Source organism: Girardinichthys multiradiatus, chromosome 2 (assembly GCF_021462225.1).
Source record: "Girardinichthys multiradiatus isolate DD_20200921_A chromosome 2, DD_fGirMul_XY1, whole genome shotgun sequence".
Lineage (NCBI taxonomy): Eukaryota > Metazoa > Chordata > Actinopteri > Cyprinodontiformes > Goodeidae > Girardinichthys > Girardinichthys multiradiatus.
Window position 1 is genome coordinate 547012 of NC_061795.1, and position 18901 is coordinate 565912.

General features: G+C 41.1%; 1 protein-coding gene across 1 annotated transcript in view; it reads right to left on the reverse strand.

Moving 5' to 3' along the window:
• ppip5k1b (diphosphoinositol pentakisphosphate kinase 1b) overlaps positions 1 to 18901 on the reverse strand; it is a 54844-nt gene that overhangs the window by 16194 nt on the left and 19749 nt on the right. The window contains exons 14-25 of the mRNA XM_047391074.1: positions 16208 to 16293; positions 14549 to 14674; positions 9040 to 9161; positions 6871 to 7047; positions 6624 to 6765; positions 4010 to 4233; positions 3743 to 3870; positions 3035 to 3149; positions 1874 to 1981; positions 1647 to 1763; positions 1298 to 1438; positions 1046 to 1154 (exon numbers count right to left, since the gene is read on the reverse strand). Of these exons, the coding sequence (XP_047247030.1) occupies positions 1046 to 1154; positions 1298 to 1438; positions 1647 to 1763; positions 1874 to 1981; positions 3035 to 3149; positions 3743 to 3870; positions 4010 to 4233; positions 6624 to 6765; positions 6871 to 7047; positions 9040 to 9161; positions 14549 to 14674; positions 16208 to 16293 (1595 nt within the window). The remainder of the gene's footprint in view (positions 1 to 1045; positions 1155 to 1297; positions 1439 to 1646; positions 1764 to 1873; positions 1982 to 3034; positions 3150 to 3742; positions 3871 to 4009; positions 4234 to 6623; positions 6766 to 6870; positions 7048 to 9039; positions 9162 to 14548; positions 14675 to 16207; positions 16294 to 18901) is intronic.

Sequence of the window (18901 nt, forward strand, 5' to 3'; positions counted from 1 at the left end):
ATTTAGACAGCAGACCGATGCCTGCAAGTGTTGCCATTTTTGCGGCTTGTTAGAAGTTAGATTCCCCTGGGAACACTGTGTGGGAAAAATAAAGCCCTTGAAGTGCTCTGATTGCGGCACAGGTCCAGAGAGAGATTAACAACAGAGATCTGATAGAGCTTTGAACCGTTTCCTGCATTGGAAAACACTGAATTATGGTCATTCTTCTCTATTCTAATGGCAGCAGAGCGTCACACACAGCGATTTCATTCATATCGTTGTTCTGGGACCCACGCCGTATGTGTCGGGTCGGTTAAAATTAACCTCCTCAGTGTCATTTGCTACATTCAGTTAACATTAAAGTATCTTGCAGAACACTTCATGCCACTTCTTGTAATATTAGAACCACAATCTTCCCTGTATTTTACTGACATTTTACCAACACAAATTCGTGAAATGGAATGAAGCACCTGTGAAGTAGTGATATGGCAAAATGCTAAAAGGTTTAAGGGGTATAAATAGTTTTGCCAGGCACTATACAAATGTTTCAAATAAACCTAAATCAGTAATCTGAGCGGGTTTAGTTTGATCCTATGACATTAACTTCCTGTGAACATATTAAAACAATAGTCAGATAAAACCGAAAGCAAGCTCTCCTCTGTTGTCGGTTTACTGCCAGAACGTCTGTAAACTTGTGACAAAGAAATCCTGCTGTTGGCTGTGAACACCACAACTCCCAGATGACCCCTTGCCTGAATAGTTTGGAGTCTGATCCTGCTTGGCTGCTGCTAAGCTGAGCTGAGTTGGAAGCTATGCAGCCATCAGAAATGGGAGGGGTTGTGATGGATAGAAGGGGGGGAAGATCAGTCCTCAGAAAGAAACGAGGAAGGGGCTGAAAGCGCGTATGGTGGAAAGGTGACGGGGAAAAAAAACAGGCTTGTGTTCGGTGAAGACAGCTTAAAAATAAATGTGGTATGAGGCAGGAGGGCCTGATGACATTAACGCACAGCCAGATGGGGAAAGAACACAAACTCGACACAATAAAAATTAAAGTTTAGAAGCTGACCTAGGCCACCAGTTGGTTTGATCTCAGGAGACTGGCGCGAAGATGACTGGAAGAGTCGATGGGATGGGCAACCTTTGGAGGTATGGTTGGGGGAGGTCTCGGAGAGGACCTAAGAGCAGCCATGGACACCAGCAAGAAAAAGTGAGATAGTTACTCTTTGAAATTAGGCACCTAAAAATGTACAAACAGTCAGCTTAAAGGATTAAATAATAAATAGTGATACATCCTGGATGCTGCTGAGCAGTGTGATACCTCCATGGAGCCGGTCTTGCGATTGCGGATCATTGGGGACCTTCTCTGCAGGTTAATGAGTTCTGTGACAGGAAGTGCATCATCTGTCTGATCCTGGGAAAGATCCTCCAAACTTCCCTGATTGGGCTTTTTGTCCTCATTCTAAGTGTTGAAACAACGGAAAAGTCAAAGTTTTACCCCACAACCAATCATAGTTCATTTAATGAAAGTGTAAATGCAGTCATAGTTGCAAAAGCTTGAAATTCTATCATCTGATGTATAAGATTTCTTGAAAACATAACATGTCTTTAAAATAAAAAATATATATATATCTGAATACATTTGAACCAAAACACAAACATTCACACACCTCTGATGAGGCAGGGCGGAAACCAAAGCAAAGAGGGAGATTCTCCTCATCCTCACATCCTTTGACTCCTGGACTGAAGTGAAGCTCCACATGGAACCGTTCCTCTGAGGAGGGGTCCTTCTCACCACAGGAGCAGCGGCATGAAAGACATGGCACTTTCATTAAGGAATCTGGGACGCTGCCAATGAAGATGTGAAAGTGCTGAGTGAAGAAGCCTGTTGACCAACCTTGTTGTTGTCTTCATACAGCATGATGACGATCTGCGTCATGTAGTTGAGTTCAGTCACAGCACTCAGATAGTCCATCGCCTGCTTCCACTGCTGGTCCTTCACCTCCTTACAAACGCACACGTACAGTACCCTTCATCATAAGCATTCACACCCCTTTATAGGTTACACATATTATACTGTGACAACAAACCTTATGTATATTTGAGGGATTTTATGTGATGGATCAACACAAGGTAGTGCATTATTGTGAAGTGGAAGGAAAATGATTCAAGGTTTTAATATTTTTAACATATAAAAATAGGAGTGGATGACATGACATAAATATATAAGGATTTTTCAGAGTAAAATCACAATTTTAACATTTGAAAAACACATTAAAACAAAAGCAAAAGCTTGGTTGGTCCCGAGACCATCTTGAAACTATATTTTCAGTCTTGGTCTTCAAGGGTTTTTTCCTCAAGAACAGAGAAGACCACAGCTACAGCAACCATTTTTACTGCAACTTGGTGTGAAACTACTGGCTGCATTCAAATGCAACTACAATTTATCTTTAGAAACTTTTCTGATTTTCTTTAATGTCTTATGTTTGGTGTCCCCTACATGACTTTCTTTTTCTTTCTGCTCTTCATGAAAAACGAGAATGGTGGAGTTCACAGCTGATAATTGTCTTGTCGACAGATTCTCCTGAGCAGTGAATCTCTGCAGCTCCTCCAAATCTCTCACTTTTCAGATTTTTGTTTGTAAAACGATTTTGAAAAACCTGAATTTTTATTTATATTTTACTCCACAATTATGCTCCACTTTGTGTCGGTCTGTCACGTAACACTTCAAACAAACACACCGACTTTGTGGTTGTAACGTGACAAAACGTGGAAAAGTTAAATAGTTTTGCGAGGCACTCCACATAGATGTGTTAAAATAAAAAATAAATTCCATCTTCAGAAAGAATGGACATAACATCAAAAAACTTGCAACAGTCTCATTTAGTCCACCATCCATTATTAGCTCACTAATAAAGCAATTTAAGATGGTTTTTTTACTGTTCAGGCTCAGATGGCTCCTAGCAAATTCTCAACAACATTTGCAAAAACAGGCCAAAGACAAACAAATATATATAAAAGGATTTAAAAAGAATAAATAAAGAAGTACAATACACACATCTAGAAGTCCTCCATAGCGGAACATGCTAAGCAGGGAGTGAACGTGGCTCTCGCTTGTAAAGTAGAGTCGTGTTCGAACATGACGACCAGGAGACATCACCCCCCGAGAATACCTGAACACCAGGAGACAGGCGAGGACATGAGGACTGATTGGTTCACACAAGAACAACTGATACACAGCACAGCACTACTTCTGGTTTAGACCTTCAATGCTTTCCTCACCTATTTAGCACATATCAATTTTTAGAAGAATTTGTTCAACTCTGACCAGTAAAATTATTCAGGTGTAAAAAGGCTCCTACATCCAAGAGAAGAACTTGGGGGAAAATATATTGGGTATTTAAGCTCTTTATTACTAGCAGCTGTGACAAACACGCAGTTTAATTCACATTTATTTGGCTCCATCTGTGGAAAAATCCAAAAGACGGAATAATGCGCCAAGTAACATTTTAGGACCTACAAGGAGGCTCTTGAAAAACGATTAGCTCGGCATTCAGTAGATAATCAGAAGACAATGAAGAAATCACTGAGAGTCTGAGACTTTTCTTCAGTTTAACTCTACTAAGAGAGAAAAAGCTGCCAATAAAAGACGATCTTTGGAAGGTTTAGAAGCTAAATAACCACATAATGTAATATGTGAGCAGTTGTGTGCAGACTGTATACATATTGACAAATGTTTTTTGTTCCTAGATAGTTTTATTCTCACAGAGGGTGTAGCTTGTTGACAGCCTCATCCTCATGGGTCCTCTGAAGGTCCAGGTAGATTTTCCTCATCAGAGGAACACAGTACGCCTGAGCGATATCCAGCTTCTCTACTTTACTGATGCCATACTCCTGTTAGCAATTTCACAAAAGACCAAAAAGATTCAAACGTTTATATTCTGTATTCTCCTCAGTTTTTATCAAAAAAGATGGAGCATTATCAAAAGAATAAAGAAACTGTGCAATATGGAGCTGTATGAAAGTGATTTGCCTGTGGGATGACTATGTCAGCCAGGGCACGGGACAGTCTGAAGAGCTCCAGCGTGTCCTCCAAGCCAACAGAGGCGTTGTGCTGCGAATCGTATTTGATGCAGTCGTAGATGTCCGGGATCTTGCTGATGTCGTAGCGTCCGTTCTTCATGCGGAAGTCTCTCTCCAGTTTGGACCAGCGCTGCAGCATGAGCTCCAACGTCTCACTGTGGTACAGCTGCAAATCTGTAGAAAAACACAGGATGACCACACTATTGAGAGATTGATTTCTCACAGATACAGAGAGAGAGAGAGTCAAACACGTTTGATCCTCTACTCTGTTTTGCCGCAAGAAAAGAAAATGTGCTACCCAGAACAGTCTGATCAGAACCTTAAAAATCTGATGTTTTACACCACCACTATTTGGTTTTGGTGATGTTACCGAGGGAATAAAAGGAAAAAACATAGTCACGCTCAATTTTTTACGACCGTGTTTGCGGTGCCACATAATAAACCGCTCGGTGTGAAAAAGTCTCCACATCGAACCGTTTTATATGCGACACACTGCTCTGAGCAGCCGGTCATGAGTATGCGCAGCGTCACGGCCGCTCTCCGCTTCGCACTGAGAGGTCCCTAGTCTGGTTTAATGGCCTTTAACACCATCTTCTTTTCTTTTTGTTTTTCCAAAGCTACACGGCATTAGTTCTGCCTCTCTGTCTGGTGATGCCATGGCAGAGACTGTGGGAAATGTAGGAATTTGTCACCAGAAATATAGGAACTCAACTATGAAGCAGTGGAGAGTCCACTCCGAGTTCACGCTGCTCACAGTACGCCCAGCTATGTTCTGCCCTTTAATCAAAGTTAGTTGTTTTCAGTGGCAGTTAATAAAGACCAACTTAAAAACAAACTAAGTTAGTTAACTTAATAACTTACAATATGTCTCATTAGATAAAAAAACAACATTTAGATTTTAATTTTCAAAACAAAACTCCAAAAGACTGTTTCAGAAGTTAAATTCTTTCAAGGGTTTTTTGGCGAATGGTGAATAAGAACTACTAAATTAATGCCCCGAGTGCATTATTCAAAAAAATAAAACATTTCAAATTAAAAGTACAAAGTCAATGGAAGAAGAAAGAATTACACAAACATACAGATTTAAGATTCGATTCAAGAATACTTTATTAATCCCAAAGGGAAATTAAATGTTGTTGTAGCTCATATTATGAAGGTTTCTTCAAAGATTCGTTGTAGATGCTGATGGCTGTGGGCAGGAAAGATCTCCTGTAGCGCTCCGTCTTACAGCAGATCTGAAGAAGCCTCTGACTGAAGACACTCTGTTGTTGTAGGACAGTCTCATGAAGAGGATGCTCAGGGTTCTCCATAATGTTCTTCATTTTATGAAGAATCCGTCTTTCCACAATGATCTCCAGAGGTTCCAGAGGAGTCCCCAGAACAGAACCAGCCTTCTTTATCAACTTGTTGAGCTTTTTTAAGTCCCTGGTTCTGATGCTGCTTCCCCAGCAGATGATGGTAGAAGAGATCAGACTCTCCACAACAGACTTATAGAAGATCTGCAGCATCTTGCTGCAAACACCAAAGGACCTAAGCTTCCTCAAGAAGTACAGTCTGCTCTGTCCCTTCTTGTAGATGGCTTCACAGTTGCATTTCCACTCTAGTCTGTTGTCCAGGTGAACACCGAGGTATTTATACTCCTCCACCACCTCCACTTCTTCTCCCATGATGGATTGTTTCCACACCATGCCACAAAGTGGTCCACCACCTTCCTGTACTCAGCTTCTTGTTCATCTCTGATCCACCCCACGACTGCAGAATCATCTGAGTATTTCTGCAGATGACAGGAGTCTGTCTTGTACTGGAAGTCTGAGGTGTACAGAGTGAAAAGGAATGGTGAGAGTACAGTCCCCTGTGGTGCTCCTGTGCTGCTGACTACCTGGTTAGACTCACAACCCTTCAGTCTCACAAACTGTGGTCTGTTTGTCAGGTAGTCTTTGATCCAGGAGATTGTTGAGGCCTCCACCTGAGTGTAAATGCTAGTCTAATAAGATATAAATAAAATGCAATTTATAACCTATTATGAAAACTCTTGTAGAACATTTAAAGCCTTGAAATGTAGTGTTTTTAGATTAAACTGTTTTAAGTTTCTAAGACCCTGCAAAAACCCTCTAAAGCAGCTATGAGCAAGGCTGAACAGCATGGAACAAGCTGGAGCTAGAAATGTTTGTTCAGGTAAGGATCGCTGTTGTCAAGGAAACACAAATGGCTAATGTCAGAAGCTAGAGACAGTTTGAAATTTCAACCCTGCAATTATTTTGTCTTGATTTGAAAATATTATGAAAAACATGTTATAAAGTAACTGCTCTCTCGCTCATGTGGCGTGACGTCACCTCTGCATCTACTATATATACAGTTAGTAATGACGGCTCGGGGCAGGTACACTAGTTTAAATACAGTTCTTAGGCCTTCTTATCTTTAAAGTTCTTAAAGAGAAATAGGAATAGTTCAAAACTGGTATCGGCTAGTTGAAGCTTTACAAAAAAACGAAGACCCTCCCACATATTTCTGATGGATGTGTAATTACAACTGATCAAGCTGTGACAGCGCTCTGATTCACTGACCTGCAGACTTAGGGTCCTCCAGTCTCTTTCGAATCTGCGAGGTGAGGCTCTGAATGAGCGCGTACACCTTGTCACAGGTTTGGACTGGATTCTCTATGACCTTCATTGAGTTCACCAGTGATGGACTGCCAGTTGGGGCCAACTGGACCAAAATGGAAAAAATAGAATCAGGCAGAGAGCAGATATGAAGCAACATTTCACAAAGCTCGTTGATATTAAACAACGAGCTTTAAGGTTGGACAATAACCTTATGATAGTCGTCTTGTGTAAACTGTTGGTCCTTCTGCATGATCTCATGTAGTCTGGCCTTCACCTTCTGCTGGCAGTCGGTCAGAGAGTCACTGTCCAGGAGTCCATTCATGTTGGCACTCTTTACCATCTGAACCAGGATTGGTGTCAGCTCCCCCTCCAGAGCCAGCAGGCCCTGGACACACAACAAAAATACAGTACTGAAGTTGTCATGCGAGAGCAAAAACACACTTAAGGTTGAACATATTTTAGAAATGTCCATTCCAAATGAAAGTTTGGGTTTACATAAGCAAAATAGTTACATTTAGATTTTGTCAGTTTGAACCACGGAGGATAAATCAAGAGAAGAATGAAAACTTCTGGCTTTGACAGATTTGAATGTAGCCTCAACACCAGTGTTCATTTCATCGACTGGGATAACATTTCTTTTTTAAGTACGAATAAAGAAAAATTCAGAATGAAAAGATTGACTAGATGAAATTACTGCAGAGATACTGAATCAATCCATCGTCCATTCCTGCCTATCCGTGCGCAGGATATAACAAACACCGTTGGACATAACCTTGGCACGACAAAGCCTGTCCTGGTCTCCAGCTGTCACTGGGGGAGAGACGGGGTACACTGGACCGGTCATGCATCTCAGACCTTTCAACCAAAGAAGGTTGGGGCTCTACAAAAATGGACCAACTGGTTTCCCTCTGTAACACTGAGGCCAGCTCCATGCAGAGCTCAAAAAATAATTGCCCTGGACAATCAAAACCAGCTAATGCGCCCTGCATCATCATGTGCCAGCAGATCAGTACGATCTCTGAAAAAACGCTCCCTCCAACTTCTTCCATCGGAGATGTCCTCCAACTGAGACAAAGCTCCCATCGTTCCACAATTACGCACAACTTTACGCAGATATTAATGGACAGGTGTGGTTGTCTCCAGCTTGTCCACCTTAGGAATCATCACACCTGACGTGTTTGGGATTAATCTGGTGATCCGACACCGTTTCCTTTTTCGGTGAGAGTGAAAGTGTCCCTTAGATGGTTCACATGCATTTTATGCTCCTCAGCGCTCAGACTGAAGATCATTTCCATCTACAGGTGACAGAAACAGAGGAAGTTTCACAGTTTACATCCGACCGAGGTTGTTTCCGTCATTTTCTGAGATGTGTTACGTTATTGTATGATGAGACGTGTGATTCAGTTTCATCGCTCTGGTTAAACCATAAAAGCTCAAACTCATGAAAAAACATCAGGTTTGATGCTCCATGAATTAAACAAAGCTGAATGGAGTCATCTTTCAGTGGATTCAGGTGAGTTTTAGTTTTCTGTAGTTTATTATTGTCGTGGTTTCCGCACATTTTCACGGCAGGTGAAACGTTTGTGTAGATTTACGCACACTTTCACGCAACATTCATTTTTGTACATGCCAAGTTGTGTGTAAAAGATTGCGCCGCAATATTTTTGTGCACTTCGTACATGAGACTCCAGGTCCTTAAACAGCTCCTACCTGGTGAGGAAGGCCCAGCAGAGGTTTTTCCTCCTTAGAGGCTGAATGGGGCTGGGCTCTCATCTTCGCTACATGCCAACATTTATAGAGCCAGAGCAGAGAGAGCATCTTTTGCCGAAATATGTGGTATGGGAACTGCACCGTACAGGACCAGAAGGACCTAGCACGAGTGATGAAAACGGTTCAGCAGATAGTGGGAGGCATACGTTTTCCCCAATTTGGACTCCCTATATGAGGGTCGGGTACAGAGAAAGGCCAGGCGCATTGCGGCAGACCCTAACCACAAACCCCCAGAAATGGACTGTTTGTGTCTCTACCTTCTGGAAAGAGTTAAAGATCATTACCAACAACGACAAGCAGGCTCTCTTCTTTAATCATGTTTTATCCCATCCAAAATCAATTTTGACAGGTTTTTGGAATTATTGTCCTCTAAGAACATTCCCAGTGTGTCTAAGATTTCCCCCATCTGGCTGTTGGATGAGGATCAAGTTGAGAAATTCAGAGATAGTCCTTCATTATTGTATCCCCACTGTGCAAAGCTCCCCAACCAATGACAAAATGACCTCTACCATGTTTTAAAGTTGATGCAAAATTAAAAAGCTTCACTGGGACTTATCCAGACATGCCTCATCATGTCAGCAAAAGCTAAATCTTTATTTCCATTTACCTTGGCAAAAGCTGCAGCTGTCATCTGAACCCTGCCTTCATCGGAGGCATAAATCTTCAGATCGTGGCGATAAGTACTGTGCAGACGCAGCAAGCCGCAGCCAGGAAAGCCCGCAAAGTCACCTGAAAGATTGAGCACAAAGTAGACCACACTTGTTACCTGGCTTGTTTACAACATTGAGATGTAGAGTAAAATCGTTTCTTTTAGGGAGGGCTCAATCAGCAAAGGCAACAGAGAAAATGATGATGTGTTGATTTCACCTTAAATATCAAATATTCCCCTGATAATATTAAACATCCAGCCCCTAAGCAGGGAAAGCATCACTTTCAGTTCAAATGCAGCAATTTTAAACTATTTTAAGTGATTCTGACAAAGTTTGTTTCACTTGAATGTGATTTATGAAGTTTGTACTCTATGTAAAATGAATTGAAAGTGAATAAATGCTGAGGAAACCTCCTGATTACCCGAGCTCACCCACAGGTTAGATCAAACATTTTAGATTCATTCTTTTCATGCTTTAAATACATCAATTTATGTTAATGCCTTGCCTACATTTTCATCATCTCAGAACGTTTCCCCCATTTTGTCACTTCAAACTTCACTGCATTTTGGTGCATTAAATGACAGACCAACACAAGCAGCATAATTGTGAAGTAGAAGGAAAAAAAATGATACGTTTGCTCTGATAATAAAATTTAGTTATTAAAAAACAATTCTCTTCAAAAGTCACCCTCATAAATCTATGTATCCTGTGAAGGCATCCGAGGTCAGATGAGACCTAAGTTTATTTTTTCTGGCCTGGTTGCAAAAACCCTGCATATTTAACCAACACTGCACATCACCTTCATCACAGCTACAGGTCCTTCTCAAAATATTAGCATATTGTGATAAAGTTCATTATTTTCCATAATGTCATGATGAAAATTTAACATTCATATATTTTAGATTCATTGCACACTAACTGAAATATTTCAGGTCTTTTATTGTCTTAATACGGAGGATTTTGGCATACAGCTCATGAAAACCCAAAATTCCTATCTCACAAAATTAGCATATCATTAAAAGGGTCTCTAAACGAGCTATGAACCTAATCATCTGAATCAACGAGTTAACTCTAAACACCTGCAAAAGATTCCTGAGGCCTTTAAAACTCCCAGCCTGGTTCATCACTCAAAACCCCAATCATGGGTAAGACTGCCGACCTGACTGCTGTCCAGAAGGCCACTATTGACACCCTCAAGCAAGAGGGTAAGACACAGAAAGACATTTCTGAACGAATAGGCTGTTCCCAGAGTGCTGTATCAAGGCACCTCAGTGGGAAGTCTGTGGGAAGGAAAAAGTGTGGCAGAAAACGCTGCACAACGAGAAGAGGTGACCGGACCCTGAGGAAGATTGTGGAGAAGGGCCGATTCCAGACCTTGGGGGACCTGCGGAAGCAGTGGACTGAGTCTGGAGTAGAAACATCCAGAGCCACCGTGCACAGGCGTGTGCAGGAAATGGGCTACAGGTGCAGCATTCCCCAGACCTGGGCTACAGAGAAGCAGCACTGGACTGTTGCTCAGTGGTCCAAAGTACTTTTTTCGGATGAAAGCAAATTCTGCATGTCATTCAGAAATCAAGGTGCCAGAGTCTGGAGGAAGACTGGGGAGAAGGAAATGCCAAAATGCCAGAAGTCCAGTGTCAAGTACCCACAGTCAGTGATGGTCTGGGGTGCCGTGTCAGCTGCTGGTGTTGGTCCACTGTGTTTTATCAAGGGCAGGGTCAATGCAGCTAGCTATCAGGAGATTTTGGAGCACTTCATGCTTCCATCTGCTGAAAAGCTTTATGGAGATGAAGATTTCATTTTTCAGCACGACCTGGCACCTGCTCACAGTGCCAAAACCTCTGGTAAATGGTTTACTGACCATGGTATCACTGTGCTCAATTGGCCTGCCAACTCTCCTGACCTGAACCCCATAGAGAATCTGTGGGATATTGTGAAGAGAACGTTGAGAGACTCAAGACCCAACACTCTGGATGAGCTAAAGGCCGCTATCGAAGCATCCTGGGCCTCCATAAGACCTCAGCAGTGCCACAGGCTGATTGCCTCCATGCCACGCCGCATTGAAGCAGTCATTTCTGCCAAAGGATTCCCGACCAAGTATTGAGTGCATAACTGTACATGATTATTTGAAGGTTGACGTTTTTTGTATTAAAAACATTTTTCTTTTATTGGTCGGATGAAATATGCTAATTTTGTGAGATAGGAATTTTGGGTTTTCATGAGCTGTATGCCAAAATCATCCATATTAAGACAATAAAAGACCTGAAATATTTCAGTTAGTGTGCAATGAATCTAAAATATATGAATGTTAAATTTTCATCATGACATTATGGAAAATAATGAACTTTATCACAATATGCTAATATTTTGAGAAGGACCTGTATTAGTGCACTCCAAAAACCTGTTTTTATATAGAAGAGTGGCAAGAAGAAAACCATTGTTAAAAGAAAGGCTAAATAAGTCCCATTTACAACTTTTTTTTGTTGGGCTGCACAATTTATGGCAAATTTCTCCCTATCACTACATTACTGCACCCAATATACATAAGAACTGCATGGGCTGCAATAAATGTAAGCTTTAGTGTTTAAGTACCAGACATTCAGCCTCTCTCTGTCTGCAATATATTTGGTGACACTTGTTTAACACTTCTGGAAGGTTTTAAAAGGTAAAGAGGTGAAGGTGGTGAAGTCATTAAACTACAACTAATTTTAACGCCAAAACAGCAGATGTACGCCATAAGCAGGTTTATCTATAAAGCTTTGACACTGAAATATTGAACTTTATATTGAATTGAATTGTTTTTTTCCCATTAGGTGGATAAATGTTTGCCGTGAACCCAAAGCAGGAAGGCATTTACACTTTGTTTATAGCAGTTCACATTTCACATATCTTTAGCGGATCTTTCTCCAATATCATTACATATCAAATGTTTTCTTATTATCATGCAGCCCTATTTTTGGGCAACAGGCAGAAATCTATGGCTGCCTGTAAACAACAGCAGCATGTCATCCAGATCCGTAGCCACCAATCCTCACAGTGAAACTTCATGGCGGCATCATGCTGTGGGAATGCCTCTTTCCCTCCAGGGAAAACTGGTTAGAAGCTGCAAAAGAATTGAAACTGGGGCAGAGATTCACCTTCCTTGCAGCAGAACGACAACTATGCTCATACAACCAGAGCTAAGATGAAACGTTATGGATCAATGCATAGCCATATGTTAGAATGGCCCAGTCAAAGTCCAGACTTAAAACTAATTAACAATCTGTGGCAAAACTAGAACATTTTGAAAACCATGTATCATTTCCCTTTTGCTTTACATTTATGTACTACTTAGTGTAAATACTCCTTATAAATGACATTTACGTTTGTGGCTATAACAACACAAAATGAGGGGTATGAGTACTTTTGTAAAGCACTATCCATCTCTGCTGGCTGAAAACTAATGCTAAACCACACTGTTGCTTTGTGTATTTTCCAGTAGCATAACAATATTCCCTGGAGATGTAATGTTTTCTTGCCTTATTTGACGTAGAACATGTTGGCGACTTGTCCTAATCTTAAATGCAAGGCAGAATATAGACTAACCCTCAAACGAATCACGTAGAAAAATAAAGAATGTGGTGGACGGCCTCAGTAGCACGTTAACAATGGCACAAACAACCCACAGCAATCTCAATATAAAACAAACACGAGTTGTAATATGAGATTAACCAAAATCACAACGAGGTGAGAAGGAATCAGAACGTGTTAGAGAAAGGAGGGACGGAGGTGCTTAATGGGAGAGGAGTGGCGGAGCTGTGAGAGCCAGGAAAACCCTCGTCTTACCAAAGTCAACAGGGGACTCGCAGCCGAGGGACCGCCGATTACCGGCTAGTAGTGTACACATAGCAACAACAGGTAAGAAGAGTTGAGAAGAGAAGAGAAGAAGTTGTGAATAAAAGATGTATGACAACAGTGGCTGGGATGAAATGTGACCTCTTCAGAGGAAAAAGGAAGCAACGAAGGGAGAGTTTACATCACAGCATCTACTTTTAGCTCAGTTTCAGGTTGGGCCGTACTGGTAAGTGTTCAGCATGCATCCTTATAAAGCATTAGGAAGAAAGGTCTGAGCAAAAAAATAAACTTGAAGAAGAATCCTATAATTATCAAGTCAAACGAAAACCTTCATGCAAAGGAATACTTTTTCAAACCCAACATTAATTTTTTTCTCCACAATACAGGAATGATTAGGAGTACTCTGCTACACGCCCACAACCAGCAGCGTTGTAGTGGAAACCAGCTGCATACTGCAAACCAACAAACAGGCTGTGGGCAACATGTAGAGCCTGACAACCCACTGATGTTTACATTGGATTTAAATGCTCCAGTTGTCCTCAGGTATGAACCAACATGTAGTTTGCATCAGCAAGTAAACATTTTTATCCCCAAAAACAGCTCTTGTACTACATAGATCAGCGGAATTTAAATAAATTAACAGTTGTAATACATTTGAAAGTATTGCAGAGTTTCCTCTAGGATTTATATTATTAACTACATTACTGTCACTGAAATGCAACATATGTCCTTGGAGCCCCGGAATTGGTTGAATTCTGGGGCAGCTTTAAGCACTAAAAGCACCGTTTGATACGTTTGACCCTGCAAAGGAATCATTTTAACGATAAATTGGATAACTGATGTTTTATCTGCTTCATTTCAGTATGCTTTTCATATATAAACATGTTGATGATTTGATATGACTGTTATAAAAGGGAAGACAATAAAACAAAACTATTATTAATGTTCCTTCCTTGTCTTTGAAATTATGCACGATTTGTATTGGTCTGTCCCATAAAATCCCAGTTAGAACACCTAAAGCTTGAGGCTGTAAAATGGCAAAATGTTTAAGGGCAGGAATCCTTTTGTTGTGAAGTGCACATTTAATTTATCATGCTGGACTTTTTTACTTTCATCACTTTAAAATACTAAAGCCAGAGCTGATAAAACAAACTTAACTCCAGGTTGACCTCTGTACTCACAAATCTCAGTCTACAGACTGCAGGTTTATATTCTGATAAGAGCACTTTTCTAGACTGGAGTTAGCAACACAATGAACAGTTACACAGTAATTAAAGGATGTAGATTTTAATCACCAATTGTGTTTAACTTCATTAATAATAGAAGAGAAAATACTATGTACTGAAGTGAGACTGTTCCCAATGTATATTGTCCACATTAATCATATATCTGCTACATAATTCTAATGGGTTTTTGTTTATTAATAAACTTTCCATAAAACAACGTTGTATTCAACAACCAACAGGGCTGCATCGGACATTTTCCATACAACTATATAATATTTATAGAGGTGTTATTTTGAGACATGTCAGCAGCATGATCTAAACCCAGTTTCCTAGAAAAGAAGCATTCTATGGCAACAGTTCATTCTTTGTGAAGGCACATAGTGTCTGAGGTGTGTCTGTTTGCTACCTTGACCTCCAGGGTACATGCAGCGAAAGGCCCTGCCCAACTCCTCGGCCTGAACCCGGCCAGCAGGTGTCAGCTCCCCGCCCCACTTCAGCACCAGCAGCAGAGATGGACCGTCCTTCTTACAGTCTGGAAAGAGCAGCAGCAAAAGGCTTCGTCTTTAATAGTGATCATTGTTTAACAAGACATGTTTATGGTATCTTTTGATAATGTAATTAAGCTTATTTACAAAGCTTCCTTGAACAACTGATAAAGTTCCTGAGTACTTTATATTTCAACATGCTGGAAGAGAAAAATCCAAATAACAAAACAGTTTATCAGATAATATAACTATGGGTGGTTCTGAAATGTCAAGATGTCGGTCTCATGATTTCCCCAAGAAATTATAAACACAAAAACAGATACAAAAGGAAAATAGGTTTTTTTAAGACCAGAGTTTGACTACAATGACCCCCAAGCCATGAGAGATGCTGCTCTAGAATGGCCAAGCTAAAACAAACGGTAAAGATGACAATGATGGTCTTCAGAAATTTGACAGGTACAAATCTGCTTCAATTGCTGTTTTCCTATTTAAGTTGGTTCTATGCTTACATACATGCCAGGTTTAAGATGAGTAACCTTTGTATTCTGCTTGTATCTCTTGAAAAGGTTACATGATTTGCCAGAACAGAGATGCAGCATCCAGTCTGCAGCTGTACCTTAAATTACCCAAACAGCTTCTTTCTTTGCAAGTGCAAAGAGATGAGATTTTGTTTCTCCTTACATCTCCGTTCTGCTGTTAGTGCAACAGTAAAGATGGCCATGGTACAGCATGTTCATGAAAGGGGCATTTGGGTAGGTTTGGACTTATTCAAGTGTAATTTTTGCGGTACTGGGTGATGCAGCAAATCTGCAGGAAAATCATAGGGACACATTGACCAGACATTATGGTTTTCATAAGAACTCTGCTCAAAATGAGCCCTTTCATAATGAAAACTAGGCATTTCAGTGTGCCCTGGTCCTCTTCACAAACCGGTTCTATCCATTTTATTTTGCTGATGGTGGTTAGAGGGCTCGGTGGTGCAGATTGTATGACAGCCTTACTTCTGTCAGTCTGCGCCAGGGCAGCTCTGGCTACAATGTAGCTCACCACTGTCAGTGTGTGAATGACTGATTGTAGTGGGAAGCCCTTTGGGGTCTCTGGGGACCATTTCATTGTTGCCAAACTTTCCTGAAATCCACTGTTCTCACCATTCTGCACAAACATTTTGCTCCAGCTGTATAGAAAACAAATAAAACACCTTTTAAGAAGGAATTTGCAACTAAAAGGAGAAAACAAGAAAAATACAAATTAACATACACAAAGGAAACCCAATACCTTACGTGAGGTCACCATAGACAGAAGCTTGGTTTTGAGCGGGTAGATTAGATTTTGATTAAATACAAATAAACAGCAAAACAAAAAGAAACACTGACTGTAACATTTTGTTCTGTAGGTGACAATTTATATCTAAAATGATCTGGACTAATGTTGCAGAAAAATCCGAGTGGCAATTTTACATTTTCTTTTTTTTTTTTAAATCACTTTTGACTTGCACAAAAAATGCATAGTAGTCCTCTCAAAATGGGGCTTTATCATGCAGCTGACAGAAAGCCAATAATAAACAAAGTGTTTGTTTCTACCTTCTTCTTCGCTGGAGGCTTTAGGCTGGCCATGTCGAAGGTAGGTCAGCTGGACCTTCCTGTTGATACCAGAGAAATGACCATACCTGTAACAAACACATCAAACGGACCATCAGTAAGGAGAACTGCACAGAGACAGACGAGGATCAGAATCAGTCTCAGCTCTAAAGGCTTTATTTGAATGTGCAACATTAAACACACATCTAGGCTCCATTCCAGGTTTCTTACAACACAAGCTAAAACCAATAAAAAGGACAAGTCAACAACCTCCAGATTTGACACGCAGATAATAAACATGGCTAATACATGTATTAGCAGGTGGTTTAATGAGAGTTCAGTCACCCAGTGGGTCCTTCAGAGTTAAACATTTGTAGCCAAGAAGTTCCAGCTGAACTCCAGACATGGCCTTAGTGAGTAGAATCCAGTATTAAAGATCTGCCACATTCTGCCGACCAATGAATACTTAAGGGTTTGCTTAGAGGTCAGGCAGCTGGGCAGGGATCTCAGAACGCCATTTCATTTTGGACCCTTGTGATGGAAATTCTTGCAGTAAGCATTCCACAGAGTATGACCTTTGGTTTACCTCACTCCAGTGAACATCTGTGTTAGAGGAGGAAGCTGTAAAAGCCATTGTCAGAAGTTTAATGGTTAAGGGCATTTTTTAGGGTGATGCCTCGGGGAGAGTAGATGGTTGTTCCTAGGTAACCTTCTCACCTCTGAACCCGAGAAGGGTCTAGGGTCGTAAAACACAGACTCTTTGAAGTTGAGATAAAACTGTCATGTTCTGGTATAAATACTGTGTGTAAATGTTGATCAGGGCTCTGTTTCACTGACTAACCTCAGTGACAGAGTCATTTAAACGCTGAATGCCTTTGAATAAAACTTATAAAGACAAAGTCCGGATTTTTTCTTGTTATGAGTCAACTTCTATCCACTTTGATAAGAAAATTCCACAACACCCTGAACCCAGAAAATTAAAGCGGGGCAGGAGACACTGAGCAGATGTGGGAAGTTTTTAATGAGAAAGTGGATTTTGTTTCAAGGAAACAAAGTGGACAGAAGAGTTTAGGTATGATATAAAACCCAAGTGAGTTAGGCAACGTAGATGTGCACTACAATGTAACTAAGGGACCCTTGTTAACAGGAATCTAATTTAATGCTTAATCTGCATCATCCTTATGTGTGCTTCTTGGCGGTAAAACACCCCTCTGCTACATAAAGAGTTGTTGGACTCGTTTTGCTTTCAACGAAATCACTCTTAAAATCCTGGTTCACAACAAAACACTGTATATGGTCAACAAAATACTTTAAATGCAGACTATCTACTTTAACTTGGCATATACAGGTCCTTCTCAAAATATTAGCATATTGTGATAAAGTTAATTATTTTCCATATTGTTATGATGAAAATTTAACATTCATATATTTTAGATTCATTGCACACTAACTGAAATATTTCAGGTCTTTTATTATCTTAATACGGATGATTTTGGCATACAGCTCATGAAAACCCAAAATTTCTATCTCACAAAATTAGCATATTTCATCCGACCAATAAAAGAAAAGTGTTTTTAATACAAAAAACGTCAACCTTCAAATAATCATGTACAGTTATGCACTCAATACTTGGTCGGGAATCCTTTTGCAGAAATGACTGCTTCAATGCGGCGTGGCATGGAGGCAATCAGCCTGTGGCACTGCTGAGGTCTTATGGAGGCCCAGGATGCTTCGATAGCGGCCTTTAGCTCATCCAGAGTGTTGGGTCTTGAGTCTCTCAACGTTCTCTTCACAATATCCCACAGATTCTCTATGGGGTTCAGGTCAGGAGAGTTGGCAGGCCAATTGAGCACAGTGATACCATGGTCAGTAAACCATTTACCAGTGGTTTTGGCACTGTGAGCAGGTGCCAGGTCGTGCTGAAAAATGAAATCTTCATCTCCATAAAGCTTTTCAGCAGATGGAAGCATGAAGTGCTCCAAAATCTCCTGATAGCTAGCTGCATTGACCCTGCCCTTGATAAAACACAGTGGACCAACACCAGCAGCTGACACGGCACCCCAGACCATCACTGACTGTGGGTACTTGACACTGGACTTCTGGCATTTTGGCATTTCCTTCTCCCCAGTCTTCCTCCAGACTCTGGCACCTTGATTTCTGAATGACATGCAGAATTTGCTTTCATCTGAAAAAAGTACTTTGGACCACTGAGCAACAGTCCAGTGCTGCTTCTCTGTAGCCCAGGTCAGGCGCTTCTGCCGCTGTTTCTGGTTCAAAAGTGGCTTGACCTGGGGAATGCGGCACCTGTAGCCCATTTCCTGCACACGCCTGTGCACGGTGGTTCTGGATGTTTCTACTCCAGACTCAGTCCACTGCTTCCGCAGGTCCCCCAAGGTCTGGAATCGGTCCTTCTCCACAATCTTCCTCAGGGTCCGGTCACCTCTTCTCGTTGTGCAGCGTTTTCTGCCACACTTTTTCCTTCCCACAGACTTCCCACTGAGGTGCCTTGATACAGCACTCTGGGAACAGCCTATTCGTTCAGAAATGTCTTTCTGTGTCTTACCCTCTTGCTTGAGGGTGTCAATAGTGGCCTTCTGGACAGCAGTCAGGTCGGCAGTCTTACCCATGATTGGGGTTTTGAGTGATGAACCAGGCTGGGAGTTTTAAAGGCCTCAGGAATCTTTTGCAGGTGTTTAG